Source organism: Micropterus salmoides, unplaced genomic scaffold (genome assembly GCF_014851395.1).
Source record: "Micropterus salmoides isolate LMB-PRFRI ecotype aquatic unplaced genomic scaffold, ASM1485139v1 Ms_hic_scaffold_1024, whole genome shotgun sequence".
Lineage (NCBI taxonomy): Eukaryota > Metazoa > Chordata > Actinopteri > Centrarchiformes > Centrarchidae > Micropterus > Micropterus salmoides.
Window position 1 is genome coordinate 1 of NW_024040069.1, and position 26,702 is coordinate 26,702.

Sequence of the window (26,702 nt, forward strand, 5' to 3'; positions counted from 1 at the left end):
GGAATATGACAGGTATATATACTTAGTATAATTATTTGGATGTGTCAATTAATAAATATGTTGTTTTCAAACAATATGAACACCTGCATGTAATATATTCCATCATAAACCCCTGCAGTAAATACTATGTTGTGAGTGTTTCAGCCACTTTTATTTACTTTTTGGAAGTGGGAAGAGGATTAAAAACACAATAATGAGAGTTCACTGCCCTCCTGTGGTCACAGTGAGGAACTGCACCTTTTTATTTAAACAGAATATCAGAATAATGAATGAATATCTTTGATAGAGTTTGTGATAAAGTAAACACACTCTCATCTGATCATTTGATCCATAAACACTTATACTCATATTTTCTAGAATAAGTACAATATCACAATTAGCATATACTGTACTCGTAGAATTACATCTTGTCGGAGCTGTTTGGTTTTGTGTCTTATATTGAATGATAATCCTCCATGTTACTGTGCATCTCAGTCATACCTGTTATACTGTGAGGCATATTGGTTGCTTCCGTTTGATCGTATGAATTTGTATTTTGTTTGGAAATCAGTCACGACTAAACAAACCTGTCTGCAGGTGAGCAGAGGCCGACACCTGGTCCAGGGAAGCCCAGCAGACGTCCAGAGACAAGCTGCTGTGGCCAGCGAGACGCCGGGAGACAGACTGCACTGCACTCAGACTCTACTGACATTACAACAACTACACACAGCACTGACCAACAGGAAACTACTGACCAACACTCCTCCATTAAATGTATTAATAATTCATGACTCCTGTCTGGTGTGATGTTTTATTTAAAGGATGAACATTGTAGTGAAGGTAAAAGAGAGGAAATACCTTCTCATATGTGCTAAAATCCCTCGATTGCCGGACTTTTACTCTGTAATACAGCTCAGTGAATCTCCATGATAATCTGACAGTTCAAAGTAAATTATAACTGCAGGGTGTTTGACAGACCTGCAGCAGAGTACAGAACAGCATGTCATCTTCTTCTACAGCCCTGGAGGGAAACAACATGGAGTCTCAGTCATTTCAGATCAGTCTGAAGGAGGGAAAGAAAAAGCAATCAGAGAAGCCACATTGCTGTTTAATTGGACCAAGTCTTTGTGCAAGAACCCTACAAAACCAGTGAAAAATAATTGTTTTTTATATTTTTGTACCATGAGAAACGCAAGTCTGTCGGGTCTGCGATCTCTGGGGCATCTTATTTAATGGGACAGGTTCTACTTGGCCTCGTAATTTTTCTTGTTGTATTTGTGTTTCTTTTCCAATGATGTTACATGGTTTAAGATGATATTGTTCTATTTTATGTGTTGTCTTTCAGCATTTTAGCACCATGTTGGAAGTAAGTATTGATTGTTGTGTTTTGCAGATCAATAAATAAATCAAGAAGTGAAGCAGCCAGACAAACTCTGCATGTGTGGTTGAACAAGCAGTCATCCTTGAAATGACAATAAGCTTTGGAGGTTTATTTGTCCTGTTTATTAAAGTTTTGTATTGCATTTGCTAAAAGGAGAAAAAGAGTTTGAATGAAATTGCTTCATTCCACAGCTGTCTAAGAGACAAAAACATTTCATAATCTAAAAATTCAAAAGATCTTTGGAGATTTTAAGTTATATTCTGGATTTTACAGGAAAACAGCTAGAACAAGAGAAATATGATCTCTTTTCCTGGTTCCTGTCAGAAGACGTGCTGCAGCATTCTGGATCAGCTGAAGAGTCTTAATGGACCTTTTTGAGCAGCCTGGTTGCAGTAATCCCGCCTATAAGTAAGAAATGCATGGACTAGTTTTTCTGCATCATTTTTAGACAGAACGTTCCCGATTTTCACAATATTACGTAGGTGAAAAAATGCAGTCCTTGAAATTTACTTAATGTGAGACTTAAACGACATGTCCTGATTAAAGATGCAGGCGACACAGACAGGCAGAACACTTGACACGATTCACGACAGAGCGTACACACACTACAATGACCGGATTAGGACTGAACGGAAACACCAAACATAAATACTCCAGGGACTAACGAGCAGGCGGGAGCAACACAGGTGACAGGGATCAAGGCTAATGAGACAGGCAGGCAGAGAGACAGCAGGGGAAAACAGAGAGACAGGCAGGCAGAGGGCTTCTGGAGTAACAGACAGAATACAGGTTACTGAACACTAAACACAGACATTAACTAAGACACAGAACTACAATGCAGAACTAAACCTAAGATACACGACAGCAAACAGACTGAATCACCAACAATACAGACAGGCTACAAACAAACCCAAGGACAACAGACTGAGACTAACAGGTTGCAAAAAGGCCAAGAATCAAACAACAAAAAAACTAGAGGCCAACTAGAACTGGACAAACAAGCAACCAAATAATAAGCTTAATAATGAGGACAGAACAGACTAAAGCAGAATGATCAAAATCAGATTAAATAACAAAACTGGCAGAGAAATTCAACTAGCAGACAGACAGAACCCAAGCATGATGGTACAGAAACTAATACATCAGACAGGAACAGAACTGCTCTCTGTGACTTTAGATTTTTTGATCAGTTCAGTATCTGTGTTGGGTTTTGGGTTTCAGTCCTTTCTGTCTGTCGTCTTGTATCCAGTCTCGGTGTGTGTTTGCATTTTGATCTGGTCCTGTCTGTTTGTGTCTTGTGGAGATTAGTTCTTGTTCAGTTCTGTTCCTGTCTGATGTATTAAAATTCCCAGTAGAGGTGAGACACAATTTCAAGTTTCACTGCATTTTCCTATAACCACTTTATTACCACTGTATTAAAATATTTTAATTTACAGTTGATTCATATTCCTTAGCTTCTGACCTTTCACAGAAGACCAGAATTGCATCTAGACCTAATGGTTAAGGAGTTGTTACCGATTTATGCTGGGTTTGTTGTTTTAGGTGTTTTTCCTGGAAATAGGTGGCAGTTATCATGTGGTTAAAGTCAATAGATTACAGAGCTATACTCCCTCACTGTTGGAATTTAATATGAGTGATCAAATCCGTTGATATAAGAGAGTTTCCTGGGTGTAAAGTGGTTATAGGAAAATGCAGTGAAACTTGATATTGTGTCTCACCTCTACTGGGAATTTTAAAATGAACAGAACTAACCTGTCAGCCGTACAGCTGCACTGCGGTGGCTCAGGGAAAACATTTCATCTGATAGGAAAACCATGGGAGTAAAAACACATTGATATGCGCCTATTTGCACACATGTGACAAGTCACTGCAGGTGAATGGGATAAAGAAAATAACTAAAACATATCACCACAGAACTTCCCCAGTTAATGACTTACATTAAAATTATTTTCCTCTGAAATGTTCTGGGTAAATATGCAGATGAACTTGTTTTGGTTAATTTAGAATAATTCTACAGATGCAAACATAGATAGGTGAGTTATAATACTCATAACTAATTATGAGAAGTGCCCTCACCAATGTCTGTGCACGTCCCTGCCTGCGCCTCATTTCGAGCCAGGAAAACCCCTGATATTCTCAAAATATCCCTCTGACCGAAACAAACACATCAAGCTTTCAGTTTCACTTTCATTATGTTGCGCATCTATATTTGCTGGGTGTGTTTTGGGCCACTTTAAAAAGGCAGCAGACACTCTGAACTGTGTTTTCATTTCAGCTGCAGCTGCTTTAACTCTTTAACTCAAACAAGACCAGCAACTATTACAACTCAAGCATGACCAGCAACTCAGGTAAGTTATGATACTGTATCCATGTTTTAAAGTGCAATTAGTTTATGATGATAATGTACTACTGTGGGCTATCTCCTGTAGATAAATACTTCTATAGATTTATACAGGGTAGAACAGCAAAGACATATTAATTATTTGAATAATGTCTTACTTAACTTATCTTCCAAGATGATAATCTGACAAAAAAAATAAATGGTTATATTATAAACCTCTTTATTTTGTAAAAGGAAAAGGTTAATTTTTAAAACCTAAGGAATCTTAAAACAGATGTCAGAGTGGACGAGGATCCCCTCACTGCAGTGTGAAATGCACTTAAACACTGTTTAATGCAGCTCCCCAACCTTTCCTTCCTGTTTGGTCCACCTGAGGCTGATGTTGAATGTAACAAAGGTCAATAAAAGAACATGTTGGATGCAAAACAAAATTACATCTTCCAAGATCTTATATAACAAACTACCGCACTGATGCACAGTGCAGGTCTATATGCTGGTCTACAGTTATCTAATCGATTTGCCTGTTAATGTTCTGGCTGTAACCACAGAGTTTGAGATGTAAAGCACAAACAACCACCAAATTAATGTTGAAGCAAAACACGTTTTGTAAGGAGTGTGTTGCCGGTTCCACTTTATATAATATTTCTTATGATCCTCAAAAATGAAACGTTAAATTCACTGTGTACTTTTGCTTATGCCTGTTACACTGGGCATAAATCTCAAATGGACCCAACCAAAAAAAATGGGAAGTGAGTTGCTCTAATTTGACTTTACTTACAAACCCAACTCCCTGAGTTGCACACTGCACTGAGGGGCACCTGGACAGATGGTTTCCACCATGCAGTTTCACTTTCAGCTGACAGAGGGGGGCAGTTTAAAGTAAAAACTGATGTAGGTTTGTATTCATTGACACTCGTTGTTCTACACAGGATACACCATAACAAATGAGGAGGAGGTGAGGATAGTGATGGTGGGGAAGACTGGAACTGGGAAGAGTGCCACTGGAAACAACATCCTGGGACGAGAGTGCTTTGTGTCAAAGTTCAGCGCAAAGTCTATGACTGTAGACTGTGGTAAGGGCACAGCTGTGGTGGGTGGGCAACAGGTTGCTGTCATTGACACCCCGGGTCTGTTTGACACCAGGTTTGACATGGAAAAAACAACTAAAGATGTGGGCCAGTGCATCTCTTTTGCTGCTCCTGGACCCCATGTGTTCCTGGTGGTCATCAGACTGGGCAGATTCACTGGAGAGGAAATGAAGACAGTGGAGAAGATTCAAGAAATCTTTGGCCAGGCTGCAGACAGATACAGCATGGTTCTCTTTACCCACGGTGACCTTATTGAAGACACAACTATCGAGGACTTCTTGAATGAAAGCTCAGAGCTTCAACAACTCGTGGCCAGATGTAACGGCCAGTACCACCTCTTCAACAACAGGAAGAAGGAGGATCGCTCTCAGGTCACTGAGCTCCTCCAGAAGATCAGAGATGTAGTCCAGAAGAACGGAGGACACCACTACACCAACGAGATGTTCCAAGAGGCCGAGAGGGCAATCAAAGAGGAGGAACAACGCATCCTGAAAGAAAAGGAAGAGCAAATACGGGAAGAAAGAGAGAAACTTGAAAGGGAAATTAATGAAAAATATGAAAAACTAATGAAGAAAATTACTGAGAAACTCCAGGCTGAGAGAGAGAGGGAGAGGAGAGAGAGAGAGGAGGAGAGGGAGAGGGAGAAGGAGGAGATGAGTGAGGAAAGAAAGAGGTTGTGGGAAGAGATAAGGGAACAAAGAAAGAGAGAGCGGGAGGAGATAGAAATGGAGAGGAAAAAATTAATGGAACAGCATCAGAGAGAACTGAGAGAGGAAATAAACAAGTTGCAGGATGGATATGCCAAGACAATCAGGGGTCTAGCTGAGGAGATTAAAAGGTTAAAAGATAGAGAGTGTGCGATTCTTTAAAGCTGTTGTAAAAACAGAGGAAACCTCCAGAAGCTCCGAGACACAGAAAGCAAAAAAAAGAAATCATCCACAGAAATATAATCACAATTAACTATATAACTATAAAATGTTTGCATTTAAACATTTTAAGATCATATCACTTATCTCAAGCTATTTCACATTAAATTACATATCGTTTGAATTGTTTATTGTATTTTAAATCACAGCACTTTGTTTTCTGCAGACTAATAGATATCCATAAATAGAAATAGATCTGCACTCTGATTGCTTTTGTCTTTTGCTAAGAGGTGGAGCCACCTAGTGACTTCATATATACACTGTAAAAATTCGTTCAGTGCTATTGTCCTTATAACTTAATTTTAAAAACTATATTTATTCCAATAAATTAACTTATTTTTCTTTCTTTGTTTTTTGAGTTTTCAAAAAGTAAAAAAGTGTGAATATTTTCGTAACTTAATATTTTCTATAATAAAATTAATTTAATTGGACTTCACCATAAATTGATTTTACAAAACTCATTTTAAAAGTTTATATCAGACGTATCCTTATGGACGTATCAGACGTAAAAAGACACGACCCGCCCACTACCTGCAGCAACAGAAGAACAAGCCCGGGCAAATCCTTCATTCTCGTCTGTTCCAGAAGTTTATTCGAACGGGGTTTTCTACGGAGCCGGATAATACTTCACGTACCTCATGTAAGTAACTCTTTGTGTTGTTAAAAGTGAGATTTTACCCTAATTAACGTCTTTGTGCTGCACAATCGCTCTGTCGAAGAGCGCCAATTTCGAATGTGCTCTAACGTTAACGTTACCTCAAACAGTTTGTTAACTTGAGCCACATAAATTACTGTATTAATCTAACGTTACGTGTGTGTGCGCGTTGTATAAGTAATGTTGACTTTGTGTGATAGTTTAATGTTTCAGAGGTGTTTGTAACTTCTTCAAAAACATTGAGTCCGCTGCCAACGCTGTCGAAGCTACGACAGACACACGTAGCCACAGCTAACGTTAGCTAAGTTAAGTGATTACTGATTATCGTCGGTTGGATATGAATGTTAATGTGCCAGTGCAGCAGTTACTTTGGCGAGTACACAATCCACACAATCTAACCAAAACCACATTGATGAGGGAGCAAACATTTGCAACTATGAGTGTGGGCACTGTTAGCTAATGTGGATTAGCACATAGCCTGAAATACACCCACACCGCCCGCGGTTAACACACCTCAACGTGGTGCTCAAGGTGCAGGCCCATTTCTCCTCATCCAGCGTGCTTTACACGTGTTTGTCTTAACAGGAAAACTTTGTATTTGACTGTGGCACATTCACACATCTCACACCAACACACTTTGCAGTCATTCCAGTTGTTCCACTAATATTTTGGCAAGAGAGGTTACAAGTATTTTAGGCTATCTAACCTAACAATTAGTCAATTGTGATGGTTAGACATGAGGTTGACATGATGTTTCAGATTATTTTCTAAAATAAATTCTGTGATGAACTAAAGTTACCCATTCTTGTCTTGTCCAGCAGGATAATCTTCATTTGTATTTTAAGTGTATTTTTTTATGGATTTTGTCAGGCTTGTATTCAAAAGGCTAGATGTAACTAACTTTATTTATTTTTATTGACAGATGGGATGGCCCTGTAAATTGTGCAACACTGTGGTACCAGGAAAGTGACATTTTAAAGCATTATAGACTGCATCATGGGACTTTTGGACACAGCCATGCCTTGCCTTGTATTCATATAGATTGCCCATGTTCTTTTAAATCCTGGAGTTCCTTCCGCTCTCACCTCTCAAGATACCACCCAGAAGCTAAATCCTTCATCTCACCACAAGTAAGTCTTTCATTTACCTGCCCTTTGTGTCAAAACCCTGGATTTAACAACGAAAAGGATTTTTTTGAGCATATAGGTCACCATCTCAAGAATAACGAGACTGTTAAGTGTGTCTTCATAGAATGTGATCACCAAACAAATGTGTATGGGACGTTTGCAACACACAAACACAGAAAGCATACTCCATATACATCACAAGATTTCAAACCAGGGATTATTTGTGGGTTACCCGAGGAAGCACTTGATTTTGAAGCCTCTGAAGAGGATGAGGTCCACAATGATGCTAATCATGAAGGCAGTAGCACTAATGCACACTATGAAGAGGAAGATGGAAGCAGTGTAGTTGTAGAGTATATAGCATCCCTCTTGTTGAAATTAGAGTGTTCATAATGTTTCAGTTCGGTGCATTGATGAATTGGTTGATGATCTTCACTTCATAGCAAATTCTGCATGCATATCTTCAGTTAAAAGTATCATTGTTTCACATTTTAAGAAAAATAACCAAACCATTGATGACACTGTTGTTACATCTTTGAAGAATTGTGCAATTCCAATCCCCTAAGCTCAGCACTTAGTAGTGCTGGTCCTCTATCCTCATCGTTCAAGAGACGGAAGTATTATACAGAAAAATTTGAAGTTGTTGAGCCTGTTGAGTATGTCCTTGAACCAAATGAGAAGAGAAGTTTCCAGTATATTCCAATTCTTAAGTCTTTGATTAATATTTTGGGTAAAGAAGATCTTCGAGAAAAAGTTCTGAGTAAAGAAAAGGACAAGCCATCTACTAAATATGAATCATATCAAGACGGTACAATCTATAAAGATAATTCTTTTTATTCTGAAGAACTAAGAATTACACTTGTACTGTACATTGATGACTTCGAAATTTGCAATCCACTGGGAACTTCAAGAAAGAAGCACAAGATTACAGCTGTATACTGGGTGTTTGGCAACATTCCACACTCATCTCGGTCAACTCTGAGCTCTGTGTACTTGGCCCTTTTATGTAAAGCAGTGGACATCAAAAGATTTGGTTATGAGGAAGTGCTTGCCCCTTTGTTAAAAGACATTGCTATCTTGGAGCGTGACGGCATCTACATTTCCTCAGTAGGACAAAATGTGAAAGGAAGTGTGTTTTGCGTTGCAGCAGACAATCTTGGGGCACATTCAATTTGTGGATTAGTGGAAAACTTTTCTGGTCCATTCATTTGCAGATTTTGTCTTGGACAGCGATCAGAATATCAGATAAAGGAGGTGAGGTCTGGTGCCTTTCCGGCTCGCACCCAAGAAGCACATGCAACTCATGTATTGACTGTCAAAGAAAACCCTGCCTTGACACATTGTTTCGGTGTTAAAAAGGCTTGTCCATTGACTGAAAATCTGAGCTATTTCCACTGTGTCACTGGCTATCCACCTGACATATTACATGACGTTTTTGAAGGGATTGTTCCCTTAGAACTGGGTCTGTGCTTCAGTGTTTTTATTTCTAAGAAATATTTCACATTTAGTGAACTTAACAGTGCTATTTCACAGTTTCCATATAAGTGGTCTGACAAAACTAACTCTCCTCAGCCAGTGCCTGCTACCTTCTCCTCAAGAAACAAGATTGGAGGAAACGCGCATGAAAATTGGTCCCTCATACGACTGTTGCCATTCATTATTGGACACAAAATACCTTTGAGTGATCCAGCCTGGCTTCTGTTGATGTCTTTAAAAGACATTGTTGAGCTTGTTGTGGGTCCAGTCCATAATGAGGAAAGCATTGCATATCTTGACTCAAAAATTTCTGAACACCGACACAGATTCCAGGAAGTGTTCCCTAATGAAGAATTAATCCCGAAGCACCACTTTTTAGAGCACTATCCTGCTTTGATAAAAGCTTTTGGACCAGTTATAGCTTTCTGGACGATGCGGTTCGAAGCAAAACACAGCCAGTTTAAACGGATTGTAAGGCATACTGGCAACTTCAAGAACATTCTCCTGTCCCTGGCTACAAAGCACCAGCTTATGATAAGCCACAACCTGCATTCCACAACAGTTTTGCCTGCTCTTAGTGTTGTAAGAGTAACATCAGTTCCAGTGGATGTCCTACATGTAAATGTTCAGGAGTCAATCAGGCATATATCTCCTTCTCAGTCTCATGTTCAGCTGGCTGACACAGTCACCTATCAGGGATCGAGGTACTCAAAAGGCATGATTGTGGCCTTTGGTTCTACTGCAGGTCTTCCTGATTTTGCAGTGATTCTTCAAATTGCACTTATCGAGGAAAGAGTGTATTTTATTGTGAGAACACAGATATCCTGGTTTGATGAACATTATCGCGGATATTATCTGGAGAAGACAGACCACATAACTCTCGTTGAGCAACGATGCCTTACTGATGTATATCCTCTGTCTGCCTATATTGTTGCAGGAAAGCAAATGGTGATATTGAAGCGCCACATCTGTCTCCAACATAACTCTTCTTAGAAATGGAGCAAACTGTGAGATTCCGGGTCCTCATCGATCATGAAATCAAGAAATCAACTCACTCTCAGCAGTGGCATGCCCTCAACTGTGAATGAGTTGGTTGCAGCTGTCAAAGAACATTTTTCCATCCCCACAGATATAAGTCTTCAATACAAAGATGAGGAATTTGATGACTTCTTCACCCTAACATCTACCAATGAGCTGAAAGATAAGTGCACACTTAAAGTTGTGTATACACCGCTGGAGTTGACGCTGACCGTTGTTCCCCAGGAAAGCACCCCAGATGCCTCTGATGTCAGCTCTCTCTGTGAGTGTACGAGTCTCAGTGGGAACTCAGTGGATACCGTCATTCCGAGTCCATCCCCCTCTGAAAGGCAGAGCCCATGGCCTGCTGTGTTTCCAATTCCAACCTTCTCACACAACACTGAACTGGCCTTAAGACAAGGAAATGAGATTTATTTAAGAGATGGCACCCCTATGACATCACCAAGTATCAAATCAGACATCCTGGAGCGCCTGGCAGAGGCCATGTTTTTCTACACAGCTTACCCCAATGATGCCCAGAGATGTGCAGTGGCAGAGGCACTAGTTGCAAAGCATCCCTGCTTAAAGGAGCCCGGATCTTTTAATGGAATTTATGGGTGGCAGGTAAGCCTAAAGTATAAGTGTGGAAACTACCGGACAAAACGGAAAGCACTTGGAAGCACTGAACTCCTGATAAACTCACTGAGAAACAAGTCAAGTGATGAGCAAAAGCCGCTAAAAATGTCAAGAAACCAAAGAGGGCAGAGGTGAATTACTTGCCCTCACACCCACATGGTGAAACAGATGACACCCTTGAGAATCTGAGACTTGACCTAATTGCTGCCCATCAGACAAAGGACTCTGTCAGGAGCACAAATGATATGATGGCCATAACATACAGCTGGAGAAGACAGGAAGTTATTACCAAGTCTCCTGGTGTGGCAGAATTCAAGGAAAGATGGCCTGCCCTCTTCGAACCATTCCAGGTAAGTGACTTATCATTCAGTTTTTGCTGACACTACTCACTTCTGAGAACTTTTTAGAAATTGTGACTTGGACATGAGATAGTAGATTAATCTTTAAACCCCCTTAAATAAGTCAAACATTTGCTGTCTTACAGGTAAACGAGGAGTTCCGAAGATGTACTGCAGTTTCCCTGGAAGCGACGTTTATGTCACAGCTGGACAAATACACCCCAAAGCTCCTAGAACTCTTTAGTGCCAAGGGAGGAGCAACTGGTCAACGCATCAAAAAGTTGTTGATGGATCTGATACAGGTAGGGAAAAATTGGTTACAAAGTTAAGGTACGATATTAATCAATTGAGTGGTTTTGTTTTTCAGTTTTTTCAGCATCTTGCTTATCTGGGTGGTTTTTCTTTTGTTGTTGTTTTTTTGTTAATTAGCCAGTTTTTTTCTAAATTGTCTCGTGTTATTACTATTAATATATTATAATGAATAAAAAAGAAAAAATAATACAGACCTACAGTAATTACAGGGTTGGAGTGAATTTACCAACAAAAATAATTTATTCATTATTGTTCTATTAACTAGGACCCAAGTGCCACTACAGTGAAGAAGAGAGATGTCACTCTGAGATGCCTCTTTGAGTATATGGGAGAGAGTGGACAGGAGCTTATCTCGGATTACTGTGTAAGTATTGTCTCAAAGCAGGTTTGGGTCAGTCTGGTGAACATGTTTAAATTGTGCGGACTGTTAAAGGATAACTCTTGCCAAATTGCAACCTAGGCTATTTTTGCTAATCTACCAGAGTCATACTTTCTTGTAAAAGCATAATTAGAATGGAAATACCACTTTTAAGATTGACCGTATTTTCGTTTTCAGGTCAAAATGCCTTTTGAATGGGTGTGCTAGGGGCACTACAATGATTGCATCAAAATCGCTAGTTTTAAAACAAGCGGCTCTACACATGAACTTGAGCATTGACAACATTGTTTGTGTACACACAGTTTACTAAAAAATGTTTTGTGCGACTCACATTATCAGTTAGTGTTTACGGTGGCTAGAATTTTGACAGTCAAAAGTATTCGATCTCCGAATGTAATGAACTACATATGAGGAAATGTCATGAACTTGTAATTCCAATAAAAAGCATGATAACTTAGCTCATGGCAATTTATATGGAAACAAACTTTAGGAGCTTTCCATCTTTACTCTCCTCATGTTGCATTGCATTTGGAGATTGACAAAATTCCAGCTACCAGAAACACAAACATGTATGTATGTATGATCTACAGGGTATTGCACCAATGTTGTCTTAACCTAGAAGTGTGTCTATAACAGCTTTTCAGGGATTAACTAGCGCTTAAATAATATGAATCACTGACTTGTCCAGGCGACACATAAAACTAAACATCAGTTGTCTTAAGAGTTCCTCACAGGTTGGCACTCTAGTAGACACAAACAAATGACTGGCCCTATGTCACATAGGCACACGAAACAGCAGCCGCCACTGATAAAGTGAGTCGTACAAAACCTTTCTATAAGGCGCACTTAAAAGCCTTTAATTTTCTAATCCGGAGCGCCTTACATATGAATCAATTGGTTAATAACGCTCTGCGTTATTAAATTCGCCCGTGAACTCGCGCTCGTGTCCATCTTATGCCCGCTCTGTCACACGGCCAGTTCAACCTCGTATAAATCATGTTATGTGTGTAAGTCACGTGACCGCTCACTCTTACTAACAGACACACAAACAGACACACTGTCCCCCGCGCTGCTCGCGCGTCACAGAATGTTCATAAAGCGCTCCCTGTTCACAGTAACCGGGTCGTCTCATTCAAACAGCCTGCTGTTGCTGTCAGCGAGCCGCCGCACATGAATACTCATGAGTCAGGCTGCGAATGCAAGTTACGTGCCTGCCCCAGCGCGCTCACGCTTACTAAAACGCCTCACCTCCGGTGCCGCGCATTCGCTACATTCCCTTTGGCACATCTAGTGGATGCATAACGCAAACCCAGTCAAACGTTTGACTGCAGTATCTTATGCGCCTTATAATCCGGTGCGCCCTATATATGAAAAATGTTCTAAAATAGGTCATTCATTGAAGGTGCGTCTTATAGTGCGGAAAATACGGTACACAATTTGTCAATGCTCGAGTCCATGTGTAGAGCCCCTGGTGACACTTCAAGTACAGTTTCATGTTGTGTTGAGCCTTCTTAGTGTTTTAAAAATAGTGATTTTTATGCCATCATTGTAGTGCCCCTAGCATTCAAAAGGCATTTCGACTTCATATGAAAAAAGTCAATCTTGAGAGTGGCATTTCCATTCTAATTATGCTTTTACAAGAAAGAATGACTCTGGTAGATTAACAAAAATAGCCTAGGTTAAATTTTGGCAAGCGTTTCCCTTTAATGTGAACTGAATGAACCAGCATTTGGCAGGTAGTGGATTATTTATGCATTTATTTATTTTTCTTAATAAATGAGATTGTTTGTCTTAAATACTTTATCTTGTATCTCAAAAGGGGGCCGCAGAGACCATTGTTCATGAGGACCTGAAAATTAAGAACATGAGCATCTATGTCTGCCGTGAGCCAGATGCAGTAGGAATCATCATTGAGGGAATACCAGTCCTTACCAATCTTGGAAACCTGGCCAAAGCATGCTGCTTCCTGCTTGGGTTGACATATGCACTCAATCTTGAGTATCCATCCAAGCTTTCCAAAACATTTGAGGTGTTTCAAAGACTTTTCGTGGGACTTGACACACTGCGCCCAAAACCAAGCCCCAAGTTCTTGACCCTGAAAAACAAACTCCTTGCCTAGGCACTCAGACATGACTGTCACTGCACTTGTGAACAGCTGTTTTCTTTGTCTGTTCAACATCATTATACATTGGACATAATGGGTGTTATGTCCAATGTTATATTGGACATAATTGGACATTCAGGGTGTTGTAATGGTTTATCCTTGTCATGTTTTATACTGTACACAGGTCATACTTCCTGGTGTGAAAAAGTAATTATATTTTATACACACAAAATAGACCTGCTGTGAAGCTGCACTTTAAAAACTGGTCAGTAGGTGAGATCAGTGAGATGTTTGACTAAAGATGTTTCAAAATATTCACACACGCTGTGAAGGTATTATGCCAAGTTGAGGTCAGATGGTCATGCTTGTGACCTGTAATGTTAGTGTTATAATGTTTCAATATTATGTTCACACTGTACTGTTAAAAGGATAGTTCACTTCAAAATGAAAATTCTGTCATCATTTACTCACCCTCAAGTTGTTTTAAACCTGTATGAATTTCTTTCCTCTACAGGACACAAGGAAGATGTCTGAAGAATGTCAGTAACCGAACAGTTAACTGGACCCATTGACTTCCATATTAGAAAAAAATAAAAAGACTATGGAAGAACATTCTTCAAAATATCTTCCTTGTGTTCAGCAGAAGAAAGAAATTCATACAGGTTTAAAACAACTTGAGGGTGAGTAAATGATGACAGAATTTTCATTTTGAAGTGAACTATCGTTTTAAGGTGTTTTACTAACCTACTATTTACAAGCTGAGGTCATATTTTGTTTAATACATGAATACAGAAGTTCTTGATTGTTTATACTGTCCAGCTCATTCCCACTATTTGGATATGGCATGTGAATTGTTAAAAAAATAGCAAGTGCCAGTTAACTTGATATTAAAATGTTTTAATATTATGTATGTACACATAGTAAAATATACTGTGAAGGTGTTCTTCTAACCTGCACTTTATAAGTTGAGGTCATGCTTTTTTTAATGCATGAATAGATGTTATTGATTGTTAACACTATCCAGCTCATTTTGAATTTGGTTTGTAAATTGTTACTTAATTTTAATTTTAAATTTTTAAATTTTGTAACATTATGTACACAGAACTGTACTGTGAAGGTGTTCCACTAACCTGCACTTTATTTGCTGAGGGCATGTTTTCTTGAATGCCTGAATACCAATGTTTATACTGTCCAGCTCATTGCTACTGTTTTGGATATGGCAATGATTTAATAAATGTTGGAAATTGACATAGTAGCAACTATTTATTTGAAGCTATTTACACTTTCAAAACAAAGAGGGTAAATTGATCAAAATTAATAAATCAGAACATTATCTACTTATTTTTTTCATTTAAGTTACCTATTTTAATTAAGTTTAATGTGTATAAAATGATGATATTTTCTACATTGATAGTACTCAATTTATTGGCTTTTTCTGAAAATGCTACTTAATATTTTTGCATACATTGAAATTCACATTATTAAGTTGTCTTTACTCAAAATATCAGTTAGTTCACTAAACTTGAAAAAAATAGTTGGAAAATGTTGTCTTAATTTTATTGAGTTAGATCCAAGTAACAGTTTTAACAGTGTACACACACTGTATATATGATTTTCATTTCCTCTCTCTGGTTCTGGTCATGTGTCATTAAATGTATTGTAACAGTTTGTAAATCTTTACATTGTTTGATTTTGTTTTCCTGTTGGTAGCAGTTTGTTATTCATTCATACATTTTATGGTTAATGTGGATTTAATGCCGCTCAAGAACAAAAATGTGTTCATGTGCTAAACTGAACTAGAAATAAAGATGTGATGTGAAGACCAAACCTTTGTCAAAGAAATAATTAACTGTGGGATCAAGAGTAGGCTCAGGAGCCCACCAGCTGACACCACATCATAAAATCAAATAGTTGATTTAATATTTTTATCACAATATCAGCAGAAAATGTGCATAACCTCTCCAGCAACACAGCCGCTGCACAGTCTCCCACCAGGTTTTGTGGTGTTTGTGGAGGCTGAAAGAACTACGTGAATACACGCCAGCCACTGCAGGAAGGTGCCTGCATCAGTACAGTAAAAGATCAACATGCGTGCACAATCAGCAACTGAACCACTGTTTTACCTGACCTTGTGTTGTGAGTGAAGGAGGGATTGGGAACGCTTAGACACCCTTTGTCTCGGACTCACAGGCTGTTAGACAGCAAACATCCGCACAAGGGAGCTAGTGGGAAAACACCAGAGCCCCGTTTCAGAAAGCAGGTTCAACCTGAACTCTGGGTTGATGAACGCTGAGCTGCCAAACTCAGAGTTTCTGGTTTCAGAACAGGTGTTACCTTACTGCCCCACCAGAGCACTGCGCTCCCAGAATGCAGGGTTACTTGTGGTTCCTAGAGTCTCCAAAAGTAGACTAGGAGCCAGAGCGTTCAGCTATCAAGCTCCTCTCCTGTGGAACCGGACACCATCTCCACATTTAAGAGTAGGCTTAAGACTTTCCTCTTTGATAAAGCTTATAGTTAGGGCTGGCTCAGGTGAGTCCTGAGCCATCCCTTAGTTATGCTGCTATAGGCCTAGACTGCCGGGGGATTTCCCATGATGCACTGAGCTCCTCTCTCCTATTCTGTCTCTACCTCTCTATGCATCCCATTATTGCATGTTACTAACTCAACTACTTCCCTTTCCCGTAGTCTCGTGCTTTCTCGTCCCTCTCCTCTCTCCTCCTATCACTTCCTGCAGGTGTTTCTGGCTCTGGAGCTGTGGAGTCTGGATCTGTGGCTGCGGGTCACCTGCTGCCCCCGTGTTCCTGCTCGACACCCTCTTCTACAATAATAATATAATAATAATAATAATAGTCTTTATTTGTAGAGTACTTTTCAAAAACAAGTTAAAAAGTGCTTTAACAAGTGTAAAGACAATAATACCCAAAAAACAATAATACAAAAACAATACAAGATAAAGAAAAGAAAAGACTAAAATACACGTTTAAGATAAATATAAAATGAGTAAAATAGAATAAAATAAAAGGGATAAAATAAAGTCAAATAAGATTGGGAAAGGCTCTCCTATAAAAGTATGTTTTAAGAAGGGACTTAAAAGAGTTCAGTGACTCAGCCGACCTGATTTCCTTGGGCAGGCTGTTCCAGAGCCTCGGGGCCCTGACAGCAAACGCTCTGTCCCCTTTAGTTTTCAGTCGAGACTCTGGAACAGACAACAGACCTCTGCCCGAGGATCTCAAGTTACGTGCTGGTGCGTATGGGACTAAAAGGTCAGAAATATAACAAGGCGAGAGGCCATGAAGAGCTTTAAAAGTGATCAATAGAATTTTAAAGTCAATTCTAAAACATACTGGGAGCCAGTGTAATGAAGCTAAAATAGGAGTAATGTGGTCATATTTCTTTGTTCTGGTTAAAAGCCTGGCAGCTGAGTTCTGGACAGTCTGGAGTCAATCAATAGATTTTTGGGTTAAACAGGTGAAAAGGCTGTAATCCAGGCGTGATGAGATGAAGTCGTGTAAAATGGTCTCGGTGTCCTTAAAAGTTAACATAGTTCGAATTTTTGCTATATTTCTAAGGTGATAAAAACATGATTGAACAAGCTTTTTGGTGTGCTGCTCGAAATTTAAATTACTATCAAACCAAACACCAAGGTTCTTTGCCACAGGCTTAATGTGATTTACTAGGGAACCAGCAGATGGCAGTATTTGATTTGCCATCTGCTGAGATCCGATGACCAGGATTTCTGTTTTGTCTGAGTTCAGCTGGAGGAAATTATTTGACATCCATTTTTTAACTTCACAAAGGCAGTTGTTAAGTGAACTCAGCATTCCAGGGTCTGTGGATCTGATGGGCAAGTATATTTGTGTGTCATCAGCATAAATATGAAAAGAAATGCCATGTTTATGGATAATATGTCCAAGGGGAAGCAGATACAAGGAAAACAAAATGGGTCCTAAGACCAACCCCTGAGGCACACCATATTTAACTGGACAGAACGAGGAGACATAGTTGTTTACAGACACACAAAACTTCCTATTTGACAGGTAGGATGAAAACCATTCTAGGGCAGTACCAGAGATCAATGGTATCAAAAGCAGCGCTAAGGTCCAGGAGTACAAGGACTGAGCACATACCTTCATCAGCAGACATTAAAAGGTCATTGGTGACTTTAAGCAGGGCAGTCTCAGTGCTGTGGTACTTCCTGAAATCAGATTGAAACTTTTCAAATAATTTGTTATTTTCCAGTTCAGTGAGCAGCTGTTTGGACACAATACTTTCTAAAATCTTTGCAATAAAAGGCAGTTTTGAAATTGGTCTAAAATTATGTGGGAGGGAGGGATCTAAACCAGGTTTCTTTAAAAGTGGGTTCACGCAAGCCGTTTTAAAATAATCAGGGACACAACCAGTAGATAGGGAGCTGTTGAAAACAGAGATCAAATGGGGCCCAACAGAATCTATTACTTTCAGTAGAAACTTTGTAGGTATAACATCAAGTGGGCTGGAGGACACTCGCATTTGTGATACTGTTTTTAAAAGTTCAGACAAGTCGATGGGATAAAACTGGTTAAAACTCTCTTGTTGCTGGTGAGGAACCTCTGAGTAAGAGGCCGCAGGGGTAAAAGAGGCTCTGATTGATACCACCTTATTGGTAAAATAAGATAAAAACAATTCACAGTCATCATTACTTCCAGCTGAGGCACAAGGAGGGGTTGGGTTTACCAGCTGATCCACAGTCTTAAACAGAAACCTGGGATTGTGTTTATGTGTAGTAATGAGTTCAGAAAAATAGTGTGTTCTCATATCCTTAACCATTTTATTGTAGTTAATTAATAAATCCTTCAGACTGAGGTAATGGACTTGGAGATTGGATTTTTTCCATCTGCGCTCTGCTTTCCTGCATTCCCTTTTGAGGCTGCGAATGCTGTCATTTATCCAGGGTTGCTTACTAGCTTTAGACGTAGGCCTAACCTTTAGAGGAGCAGTAATATTTAGTGATGACAAGCAGATATGATTGAAGTGATCGACCAGATTGTTGGTGTTGGAATCAGACAGGTGTTGGCTTTGGCTCTGAAAGAATGTGCAAAACTTTGAAACACTTTGTTCATTAAAGATAAGAGAACACACGGAGCTTGGTGAGGCGGCATGAGTAACAGGCGAATCGCAGCTAAAAACAATACATCTGTGGTCAGATATGGTCATTTCCACTAATTCCACAGAGGAAATGCTGACACCCAGGGTAAAAACCAAGTCCAGTGTATGACCACGGTTATGTGTTTGTCCTTTGCCATGTTGTATGAAGTTAAAAGAAGTGGCCATATTTAAAAAGTTAGTTGCATTAACATTGTTGGGGTCATCAACATGAATATTAAAATCGCCACAAAGAACAATTCTGTCATAATTTAAAACCAGAGTAGATAAAAATTCAGGAAGTTCTGATAAAAATCCTCCAGGCAGTTAATTATAATAAATATGATAGGTTGCAGCCCTCTAACTTTAAGAGTGAGAACTTCAAAGGAGTTAAATTCATCACAGCGTACTTGATGACATTTAAAATTTTTCCTATACACGCTCACTAGCCCACCACCACGACCACTGACCCTCGGTTGACTAAAGCAATCATATTGAGGCGGACACAGTTCAGCTAGCTGGCTATAGTCATTCATTTGCAACCAGGATTCAGTTAAAAACATAAAATCTAGATTTGCAGACAAGATAAAATCATTTAAGATAAAAGTCTTACTTGAAAGTGATCTCACATTAAAGAGAGCCATTTTAAATGAGTTTGTTCTGGGTGCTGGAGTTGGTGCAGTTGTCCTAATCCTTAAGAGATTACTATTATTTCTGTGTGGGATGTGCACGTTTCGGTTTACTGGTCTATGCGTGATGATGACAGGAATAGAAGTCTGTGGAACAGCGCTGGGAGCAGACGGCTTTACATGCCAGCAGGTGGAGACAGTTGTTTGTGGCAGTGAGGCAGAGATCTGTTCAGTGAGCGGTGGTGTGTCCAGGTGTGCTGCATGAATGATGAGTCATTCAGGTAAATCATGTATGGACCGCACCACATGCTGTATGTGAGCAGCTAACATTTCTGAGCCCCGTTTGTTTGGGTGAAGTCCGTCTGTCTTAAAAAGAGACATTCTTTGCCAGAAAATATTAAAATTATCCACATAACACACACGATGAGCCCTGCAGGCGGACTGGAGCCAGTCGTGGAGGCCAAGGAGTTTACTGAAGGGGCCAGCACCGCGACCACCTGTGACCAGAGATAAAAACAGACTTTCCACACTGCTTTAAAAAGTTAAAAAGACGGTTAAAATCTGATACAACTATTGTTACTAGTCCTATTGTTAATATAATCATTAACATTACGATTGTTATCATTAACACTACTGTAAATATCTATACATTTTTCATTTAGTCAATAGCAACATCACCTTTACTGTCTGTACCTCTGTGTGTATATTGTGTAGGCTGCCTCCCTCCCCTCTCTCTCTTTCCATGTCTCTCTCTCTCTCTCTCTATTCACAGTCTGAATGAGGAAATGTCAGACAGCCGCTTCAAGCTCCGCAGGAGGGGAGGAGTCAGAGAGAAACTCAGGGTTAGTTGAAGTAAACCTCCTCCCGAGCAGGTCAGGTTCACAGCGTAAGTGTCAGGGGTTACAAACCTAGAGTTTATCTGATCTCGCTCTCTGACACCGAAAACCCAGAGTTTCCTTCATCTCAGGCTCAACTCTGGTCTCATCACTGCTGATTTAAGTGACGCTGTTAAGGCCCTAGAGCCGTGGGTCCTGTGTTTTGTTTTGGTGCGTCTTTCTCTTGTAGTTCTCCAGGTACTGCCCTTCTCCCTCCTGCCTTGTGGATGCAACTATAGGCAGCAGCTGCACCTGATTCCCCAGTCAGTATGTAAATGAGCTTTATTAATCTCAGCATCTTTGAAATACTGGTTGTTTTATATGCTTATACATATAATATGTTATCTTCTGAAATTAGATCATTTTTTGGCCCGTTATCTTAAATTTTAATGTCAGGGCTTTTATCTTGAATGCGTCTTGCCGGAAAAGTGTATCCTCGGGAAGAAGTTTGTCTGCTATTTGTAAACATTCCAGCTGATATGGGGAGATCATTGTTTGCAGACGATGGAGCATTGTGGAAAAGAGGGAAATGTGGAATATGTAGCTAAGAAAATGCAAGATGGTCGAAAAGTGGGGAACAAAATGGGGACTTTGGGGGAAATTTATGTTCTTCACAAGAAAAGTCAATGGTATTTGAAATTGTATGGAAATAATTTAGAGAGAGTTGAAAGTATTATATTTTTTGTGAGATTAACATGGAGGGAGCATATTAGATATGTAGTTAAGTGTAAAAAAGCTATAAATGTCATGAGGTGTCTTGCAGGATTGGAGTGGGGAGCGGATGTAGCATTGCTGAAATACAAAACTGTCATATTTCTGTGGGTCCCTGCAAACTCAGGAATTCAGAGAAATGAGAAAGCAGATAAGGTGGCAAAAGAAGCAGTTGAAAAAGGTGATGTTGAAGTCAACATCAAAGTCAGAGGGGAAAGGCATAGTGTCGAAGTGTAAATCAACAATGGCAACAGAGCTGGGATAATGCAATAAAAGGGAGACATTTACACGAAATCCAAAGTAAAGTAGGTATATCAAGAAGCAGGGGAGGAAAGAGCAGGTGATAATAAGTAGGCTGAGAATTGGGCATAGCAATCTTAACAGCACACTTTTAATTACAGGAAAACATCCTCCAGGAATGTGTGAACAATGTCAGGAGGGTGAAACAGTAGAACATATTCTTACAACATGCAGGAAATTTACTGAGGAAAGACAAGAAATGATAAGTAAAAAGCTTATTGGAGTATGGAGAGAGTGTGGAGGGTAGGAAATGGATATTTGGTTTTGTGAGGGCGACTGGATTAGATTTAGTATGAATGAAAGCAAAGGGTAAATAAAGCCTGAAGGTGGCAGTAATGCAACTCAATGGATGCCAGCTGCCGTAAAAACCCGAAGAAAATTTTTCTGCTTAGCGAGAAAATGTGAACGGCAATCAGTCTTTTTTGTTAGCACCCAGCTGATAAGGGCACAAGGTTTGTTATAATTTTGTTTCATGTGCTGTTTAATGTTTAGACCCATTGGTGGTGCCTTTTCATCATTTTGTAGAGCTTTATACTATTGTGTTTAAGCTAACAAGATATGCTATTGTGTGCTATTTTACCTCAAGGAAAGGCAATTCTTTTGGTCTTAAAGGGCAATTATCCCGGTAGAGTTTGCTTGGTAGTACAGTGTAAAGAAACGCAGCATATGTGTGTTTTACAGTAACTGCAACATACAGGTAAATACGGTTTAAGCTGCAAGGTTTATGTGACATAAAATACTGTTGTTAAATATTTCATTATGAAGTTTATTACTTATAGCACTCTTATCAGAGGTTGTCACTAAGCTAACAGGTTAAAAAAGGTGATATTTCATGATTGGAATATAAAAGGAGAGTAATACTGTTGTATTTATTTTCTTTCGTAGTTCTTACGGTGTGTTATGGTGTATTCAGGTTTATGGAGCTACAAGATAGTCCTATTTCCCCCTTAATAAAGCCATTGTGAACCATCAGTAAAAGCGTAGACCATCATTCAGAGATGCTACACAGTACCTGGAGGATAAGAGAGCAAAGAGAGTACAGGAAGGGGTCTATGTGGCTGGTCTTGAGAGGCCAGCGTGTGAGGCTACCGACCAGTGGGCCAGATGGAGGTGTTTGGGTGCAGCAGCAGTGGAGCTGTGGGCTCGCATACATGTGTTTGTCTCTGGAAGGAGACATCCATGGCACCCAGTCAGACACCCAGGCATGTGTGACCTACGGGGAACAACACAGATGTTTGCTGCCATTGCAGTAGCATTAACAGTTCCTCTGTTGCAGTTCTTAGATCACCAACATGACGCACAAAAGCGACCACAATAGAACACCACAGTGAAGTACACACAAATATCAATCTCAAAAAATATCAAATAGCAGTGTTGGAGACAAGAGAAGCACCCAAAGAGGCTGGGATGCTTGACTAATGTTCAATAACTCCTGTTGTACATTTGTGCCCAACAATACAGCTCTAGATGGTTCGGTGAGCCGAGTGCTGAAAGGACTGCGTTCCCTACGAGAAGAACTTGCAGAGAACTCTGAAGTGGACACTAACATGTTGGACTGGTCTGATTCTGTATTTGCCAGATAAAAGGCCTTAGTGATGCCCATGCTAGCAGGTGTAATGGTTGCTGTAGCACTGTTAGCTCTCTGTGGATGTTGCATTACTCCATGTGCCAGAGGTCTGATTGTAGGAGCTATTGATAAATGCGTATCTATTCAAATGATCACACTCCATGAACCACCAATGAGGGCGGAGTTTTAGTGGGTTGTTTAACCCTCAAATGCCGAGTGAGCACCGATGCTGGCTTGTTGAAGGTGTGTAACACCCTTTGCTGCACGATGGGGGACCTTGCTTTCAATTTGCGTTCCGTGTGACTTCGCCGGTTAACGTGTTAACTACACTAACATTGTCACGTCACCATTCACAGGTTAACAAAGTAGCCCATATGATTTATATTGAAATGTTGTATTTGTGAATGTAACATTTTTCATATAGGTTAAGTTAAAGAGGTTCAAATATATAGGCTTTTCTTTACAATGAATATCAATCTTTTCATAAAAGAATATAATATTTATTTTTCGTAAATATATAAAGTCATGTTCTTAAAGAAATATTCGACACGAACACAAAATGAATGAGAAATGCTTTCAGTTTCGTTATTGCAAAAAACACTTCCTCAACATCAATCCTGAATCTTAATACCACTGTTGTTTATTTGATACGCGTATTATAGCAGTGAGTGCAGCGGTAACATCAGATCCAGAGAGAGGGTTAATACAGTTGTTGCTGTATTTAAACCCTACGCGGGTTAGGGAGCTCGAGTTGGCCTGGAGGGTGACACTTTCAGAAAGGCCTCAAAGGCCTCATGTCTGTATGACCCTTTCCAAAGAATAAAACCCTGTAAAAAAAGTCTGGATTGTACTCTTCATTTCAGAAGACTCACTAAAGGACATATTTCCATTTCAATGGTTAATAGCATTTCATCTTATGAATCAACAGCAAAACGCATATTTTTAGGTCTTTGTGGCCATAAATCCCTTTGCAAACAAATAGCTACAATCTTACGTATAAAGTTACAGCAGACAAACACACAGCAAACTGTCGTTACTGCTGTGGCAAAGCTAACAAAGCTTCTTCAATCATGTCATTAGAACTCTTATGTTCTACGTTATGTTGCCTGTAAAAGGTTTTGCTTGGGCCAGTTGAAGGTCCAGTACACATGCACGCGCATAATCAGGACCTGCGCCCAGGCACGTGCAGACATAAAAATATCAGGCCAGAAAATGAGACGTTGTGTCTAATAACGTCATCACAATCGCCACATTGATATGCCAATTAGGTGCAAACTAATTAAAATGCACTAATTTGCACACATTTGACAAGTCACTGCAGGTGAATGGGATAAAGAAAATAACTGAAATATTCTATGTAATTAGATTAGCTTGTTTTGGTTAATTTAGAAGAAATCTAACAGACAGAGGTTAGAAGGCTTAAAACAAACACCATCTAAAGGCGAATTCTTGAAGTTTTTCTTCCATTAGAGTAATAGAAAACATGGAAGAAAAACAGACCAAAGTCTCAAAATTGACCTCTAAAGTGTCCTGCCTTAAACAGTGACTTCATAGTTTTGGTGATCCTCATCTTACAAAAAGTAAAAGTATATTAATAACATTTATTTTAATCATGCCTGCAGCCCTACAAGCCACAGTTTAGTGTGAAGATTTCTGTTGATTTTTTATAGTGTAATATAGGCTATTTCAATAACACCAAAATAATTAAAACTTGTGAAAAATAAACAAATTATTAATAAAATTATGTCCCTCTCCTTGGTGGTCATTTATTCCAAATATATACTAGTAGCATAGAAAACATGGACATTGTGGCATAGCTTCCTTTGCTGTTGCCTGCTCCTGTGATAAACCTAGTGAATATAAAGAAGACTGTGGTCTCTGTGTGAACTGATTATTTTGTAGAAAAGTAAAAAATCTTGAGTATTAAAGTAGTAAACAATTGTGTGACTGTGAGGGAATTAAAATATATTTGAAGGAAGTCAGAGTTGTGTTAATATATTTAATGTTTTTTTAAATTTTCATTTGTAAATAATTTGAGAAGTGCCCTGTTTTCACTTAAGCCCCTGCCCACCAAAATGTCTGTGCACGTCCCTGCCTGCGCCTCATTTCGAGCCAGGAAAACCCCTGATATTCTCAAAATATCCCTCTGACCGAAACAAACACATCAAGCTTTCAGTTTCACTTTCATTATGTTGCGCATCTATATTTTCTGGGTGTGTTTTGGGCCACTTTAAAAAGGCAGCAGACACTCTGAACTGTGTTTTCATTTCAGCTGCAGTACTTTAACTCTTTAACTCAAACAAGACCAGCAACCACAACCCAAGCATGACCAGCAAGTTAGGTAAGTTATGATACTGTATCCATATTTTTAAAGTGCAATTACTTTATGGTGATATACTAGCCTACTGTATATCTCCTAATGATAAATACTTCTATAGATTTATACAGGGTAGAACTGCAAAGACATTAATTATTTCAATGTCTTACTTAACTTATCTTCCAAGATGATAATCTGACAAAAGAAACAAATGGTTATATTATCAACCTTGTTATTTTGTAAAAGGAAAAGGTAATTTTTTAATTTACTTTCACTTTGTAGGCCTATCATATTTCTTATAGGGCTGGGCACGTTAACGCGTTGATTTCGCGTTAACGCAATAATTAGCTAATTAACGCCGACAATTAGGCTATTTTATCGCACGTTAACGCAGGTTTTTAAATTATTATTATTTTGTAAGTCCTCACTGGCTGTGAATACACATACAGGCTTCAACAGACTACCCTGTCATCTTTTTACCATATTGTCACGGCAGCAGGAGAGCCGCTTGCTGATTAATGACGCAGCCTATCAAACAACTCAAACAGCCGAAACCAACACCTGCACCCTGTGTTCAATGCTGCTTTATGTTACCTGGTCTGTGTAAAACATCCACCGCATAAGACGACCTCTGCCCCCCCCCATGCCATCGTTACAATGCAGACATCGCCCTAACCCTACTGAACATAGTGTTTCTGCTGATAGATAGCCTACCTGCTGATACCTGTTCAGAAAAAAACCCCAAGAAAACTGGACTCTGATGGTAATTTGTTTTAATACGCTAAATAAAACATAAAGCCCTGGCAGTGATAAAGAGCTTTGGTTTTATATTTGATTTGATTACATTAATGTTTAACTTGAGATTACAAGAAATATTTTATTGCTACTGTGTAAAGGGAATACTGCTGGTAAAAAGCACCTTATTTGTCTGAAGTGTTTGCAAACCACATGTTATTGCACTATTGCACGGAGTCGTGAGCCCTGGGCATCCCCGGATCTTTTAAAAAACAAACAAAAAAGGCCGAAAATTTTACTTTACTGGGAGATTATTGTTATTATTTAGCTCTGTGTCTGTCCTCTCTGCTCCACCTGAATCAGAGGCGCTGAAATTAACGTGTGTGGATTTGTGGTGAGGTTAATCACCTGATAGGCAGGAGTCATTATACATGTTTCATTTCAAAATCTATGTTTTGTCGTCAGAAAATGTGTAATGTTAAATGGATTCTCCTGAATGAGAGGTGCACAAATTTCCTTTACCTTTTCATGAGAAACTGGAAAATGTTCCTGCTGACCCCGTGTTAAACTACTGGTTTGTTATCTCTTGATCACAAGAAAATGATCTCGTTATCACGGGAAAACAGAGTAAAAAAATATTTGAATGGATGGCCGTTTAGGGCTTCCGTAGGTTTGTATTCATGTCACT

At 39.3% G+C, this 26,702-nt stretch overlaps 1 protein-coding gene across 1 annotated transcript; it reads left to right on the plus strand.

Annotated features, from left to right (window-relative positions):
• The first annotated feature begins 3,568 nt into the window (after nt 1-3,568).
• Nucleotides 3,569-15,586, plus strand: LOC119896746 (GTPase IMAP family member 9-like). The gene is made up of 6 exons (XM_038710171.1): nt 3,569-3,708; nt 4,631-6,355; nt 7,293-7,500; nt 11,111-11,266; nt 11,542-11,640; nt 13,475-15,586. The coding sequence occupies exons 1-2, from the start codon at nt 3,693-3,695 to the stop codon at nt 5,656-5,658; spliced, it is 1,044 nt and encodes a 347-aa protein (XP_038566099.1). The 5' UTR covers nt 3,569-3,692; the 3' UTR covers nt 5,659-6,355; nt 7,293-7,500; nt 11,111-11,266; nt 11,542-11,640; nt 13,475-15,586.
• The last annotated feature ends 11,116 nt before the right edge of the window (nt 15,587-26,702 follow it).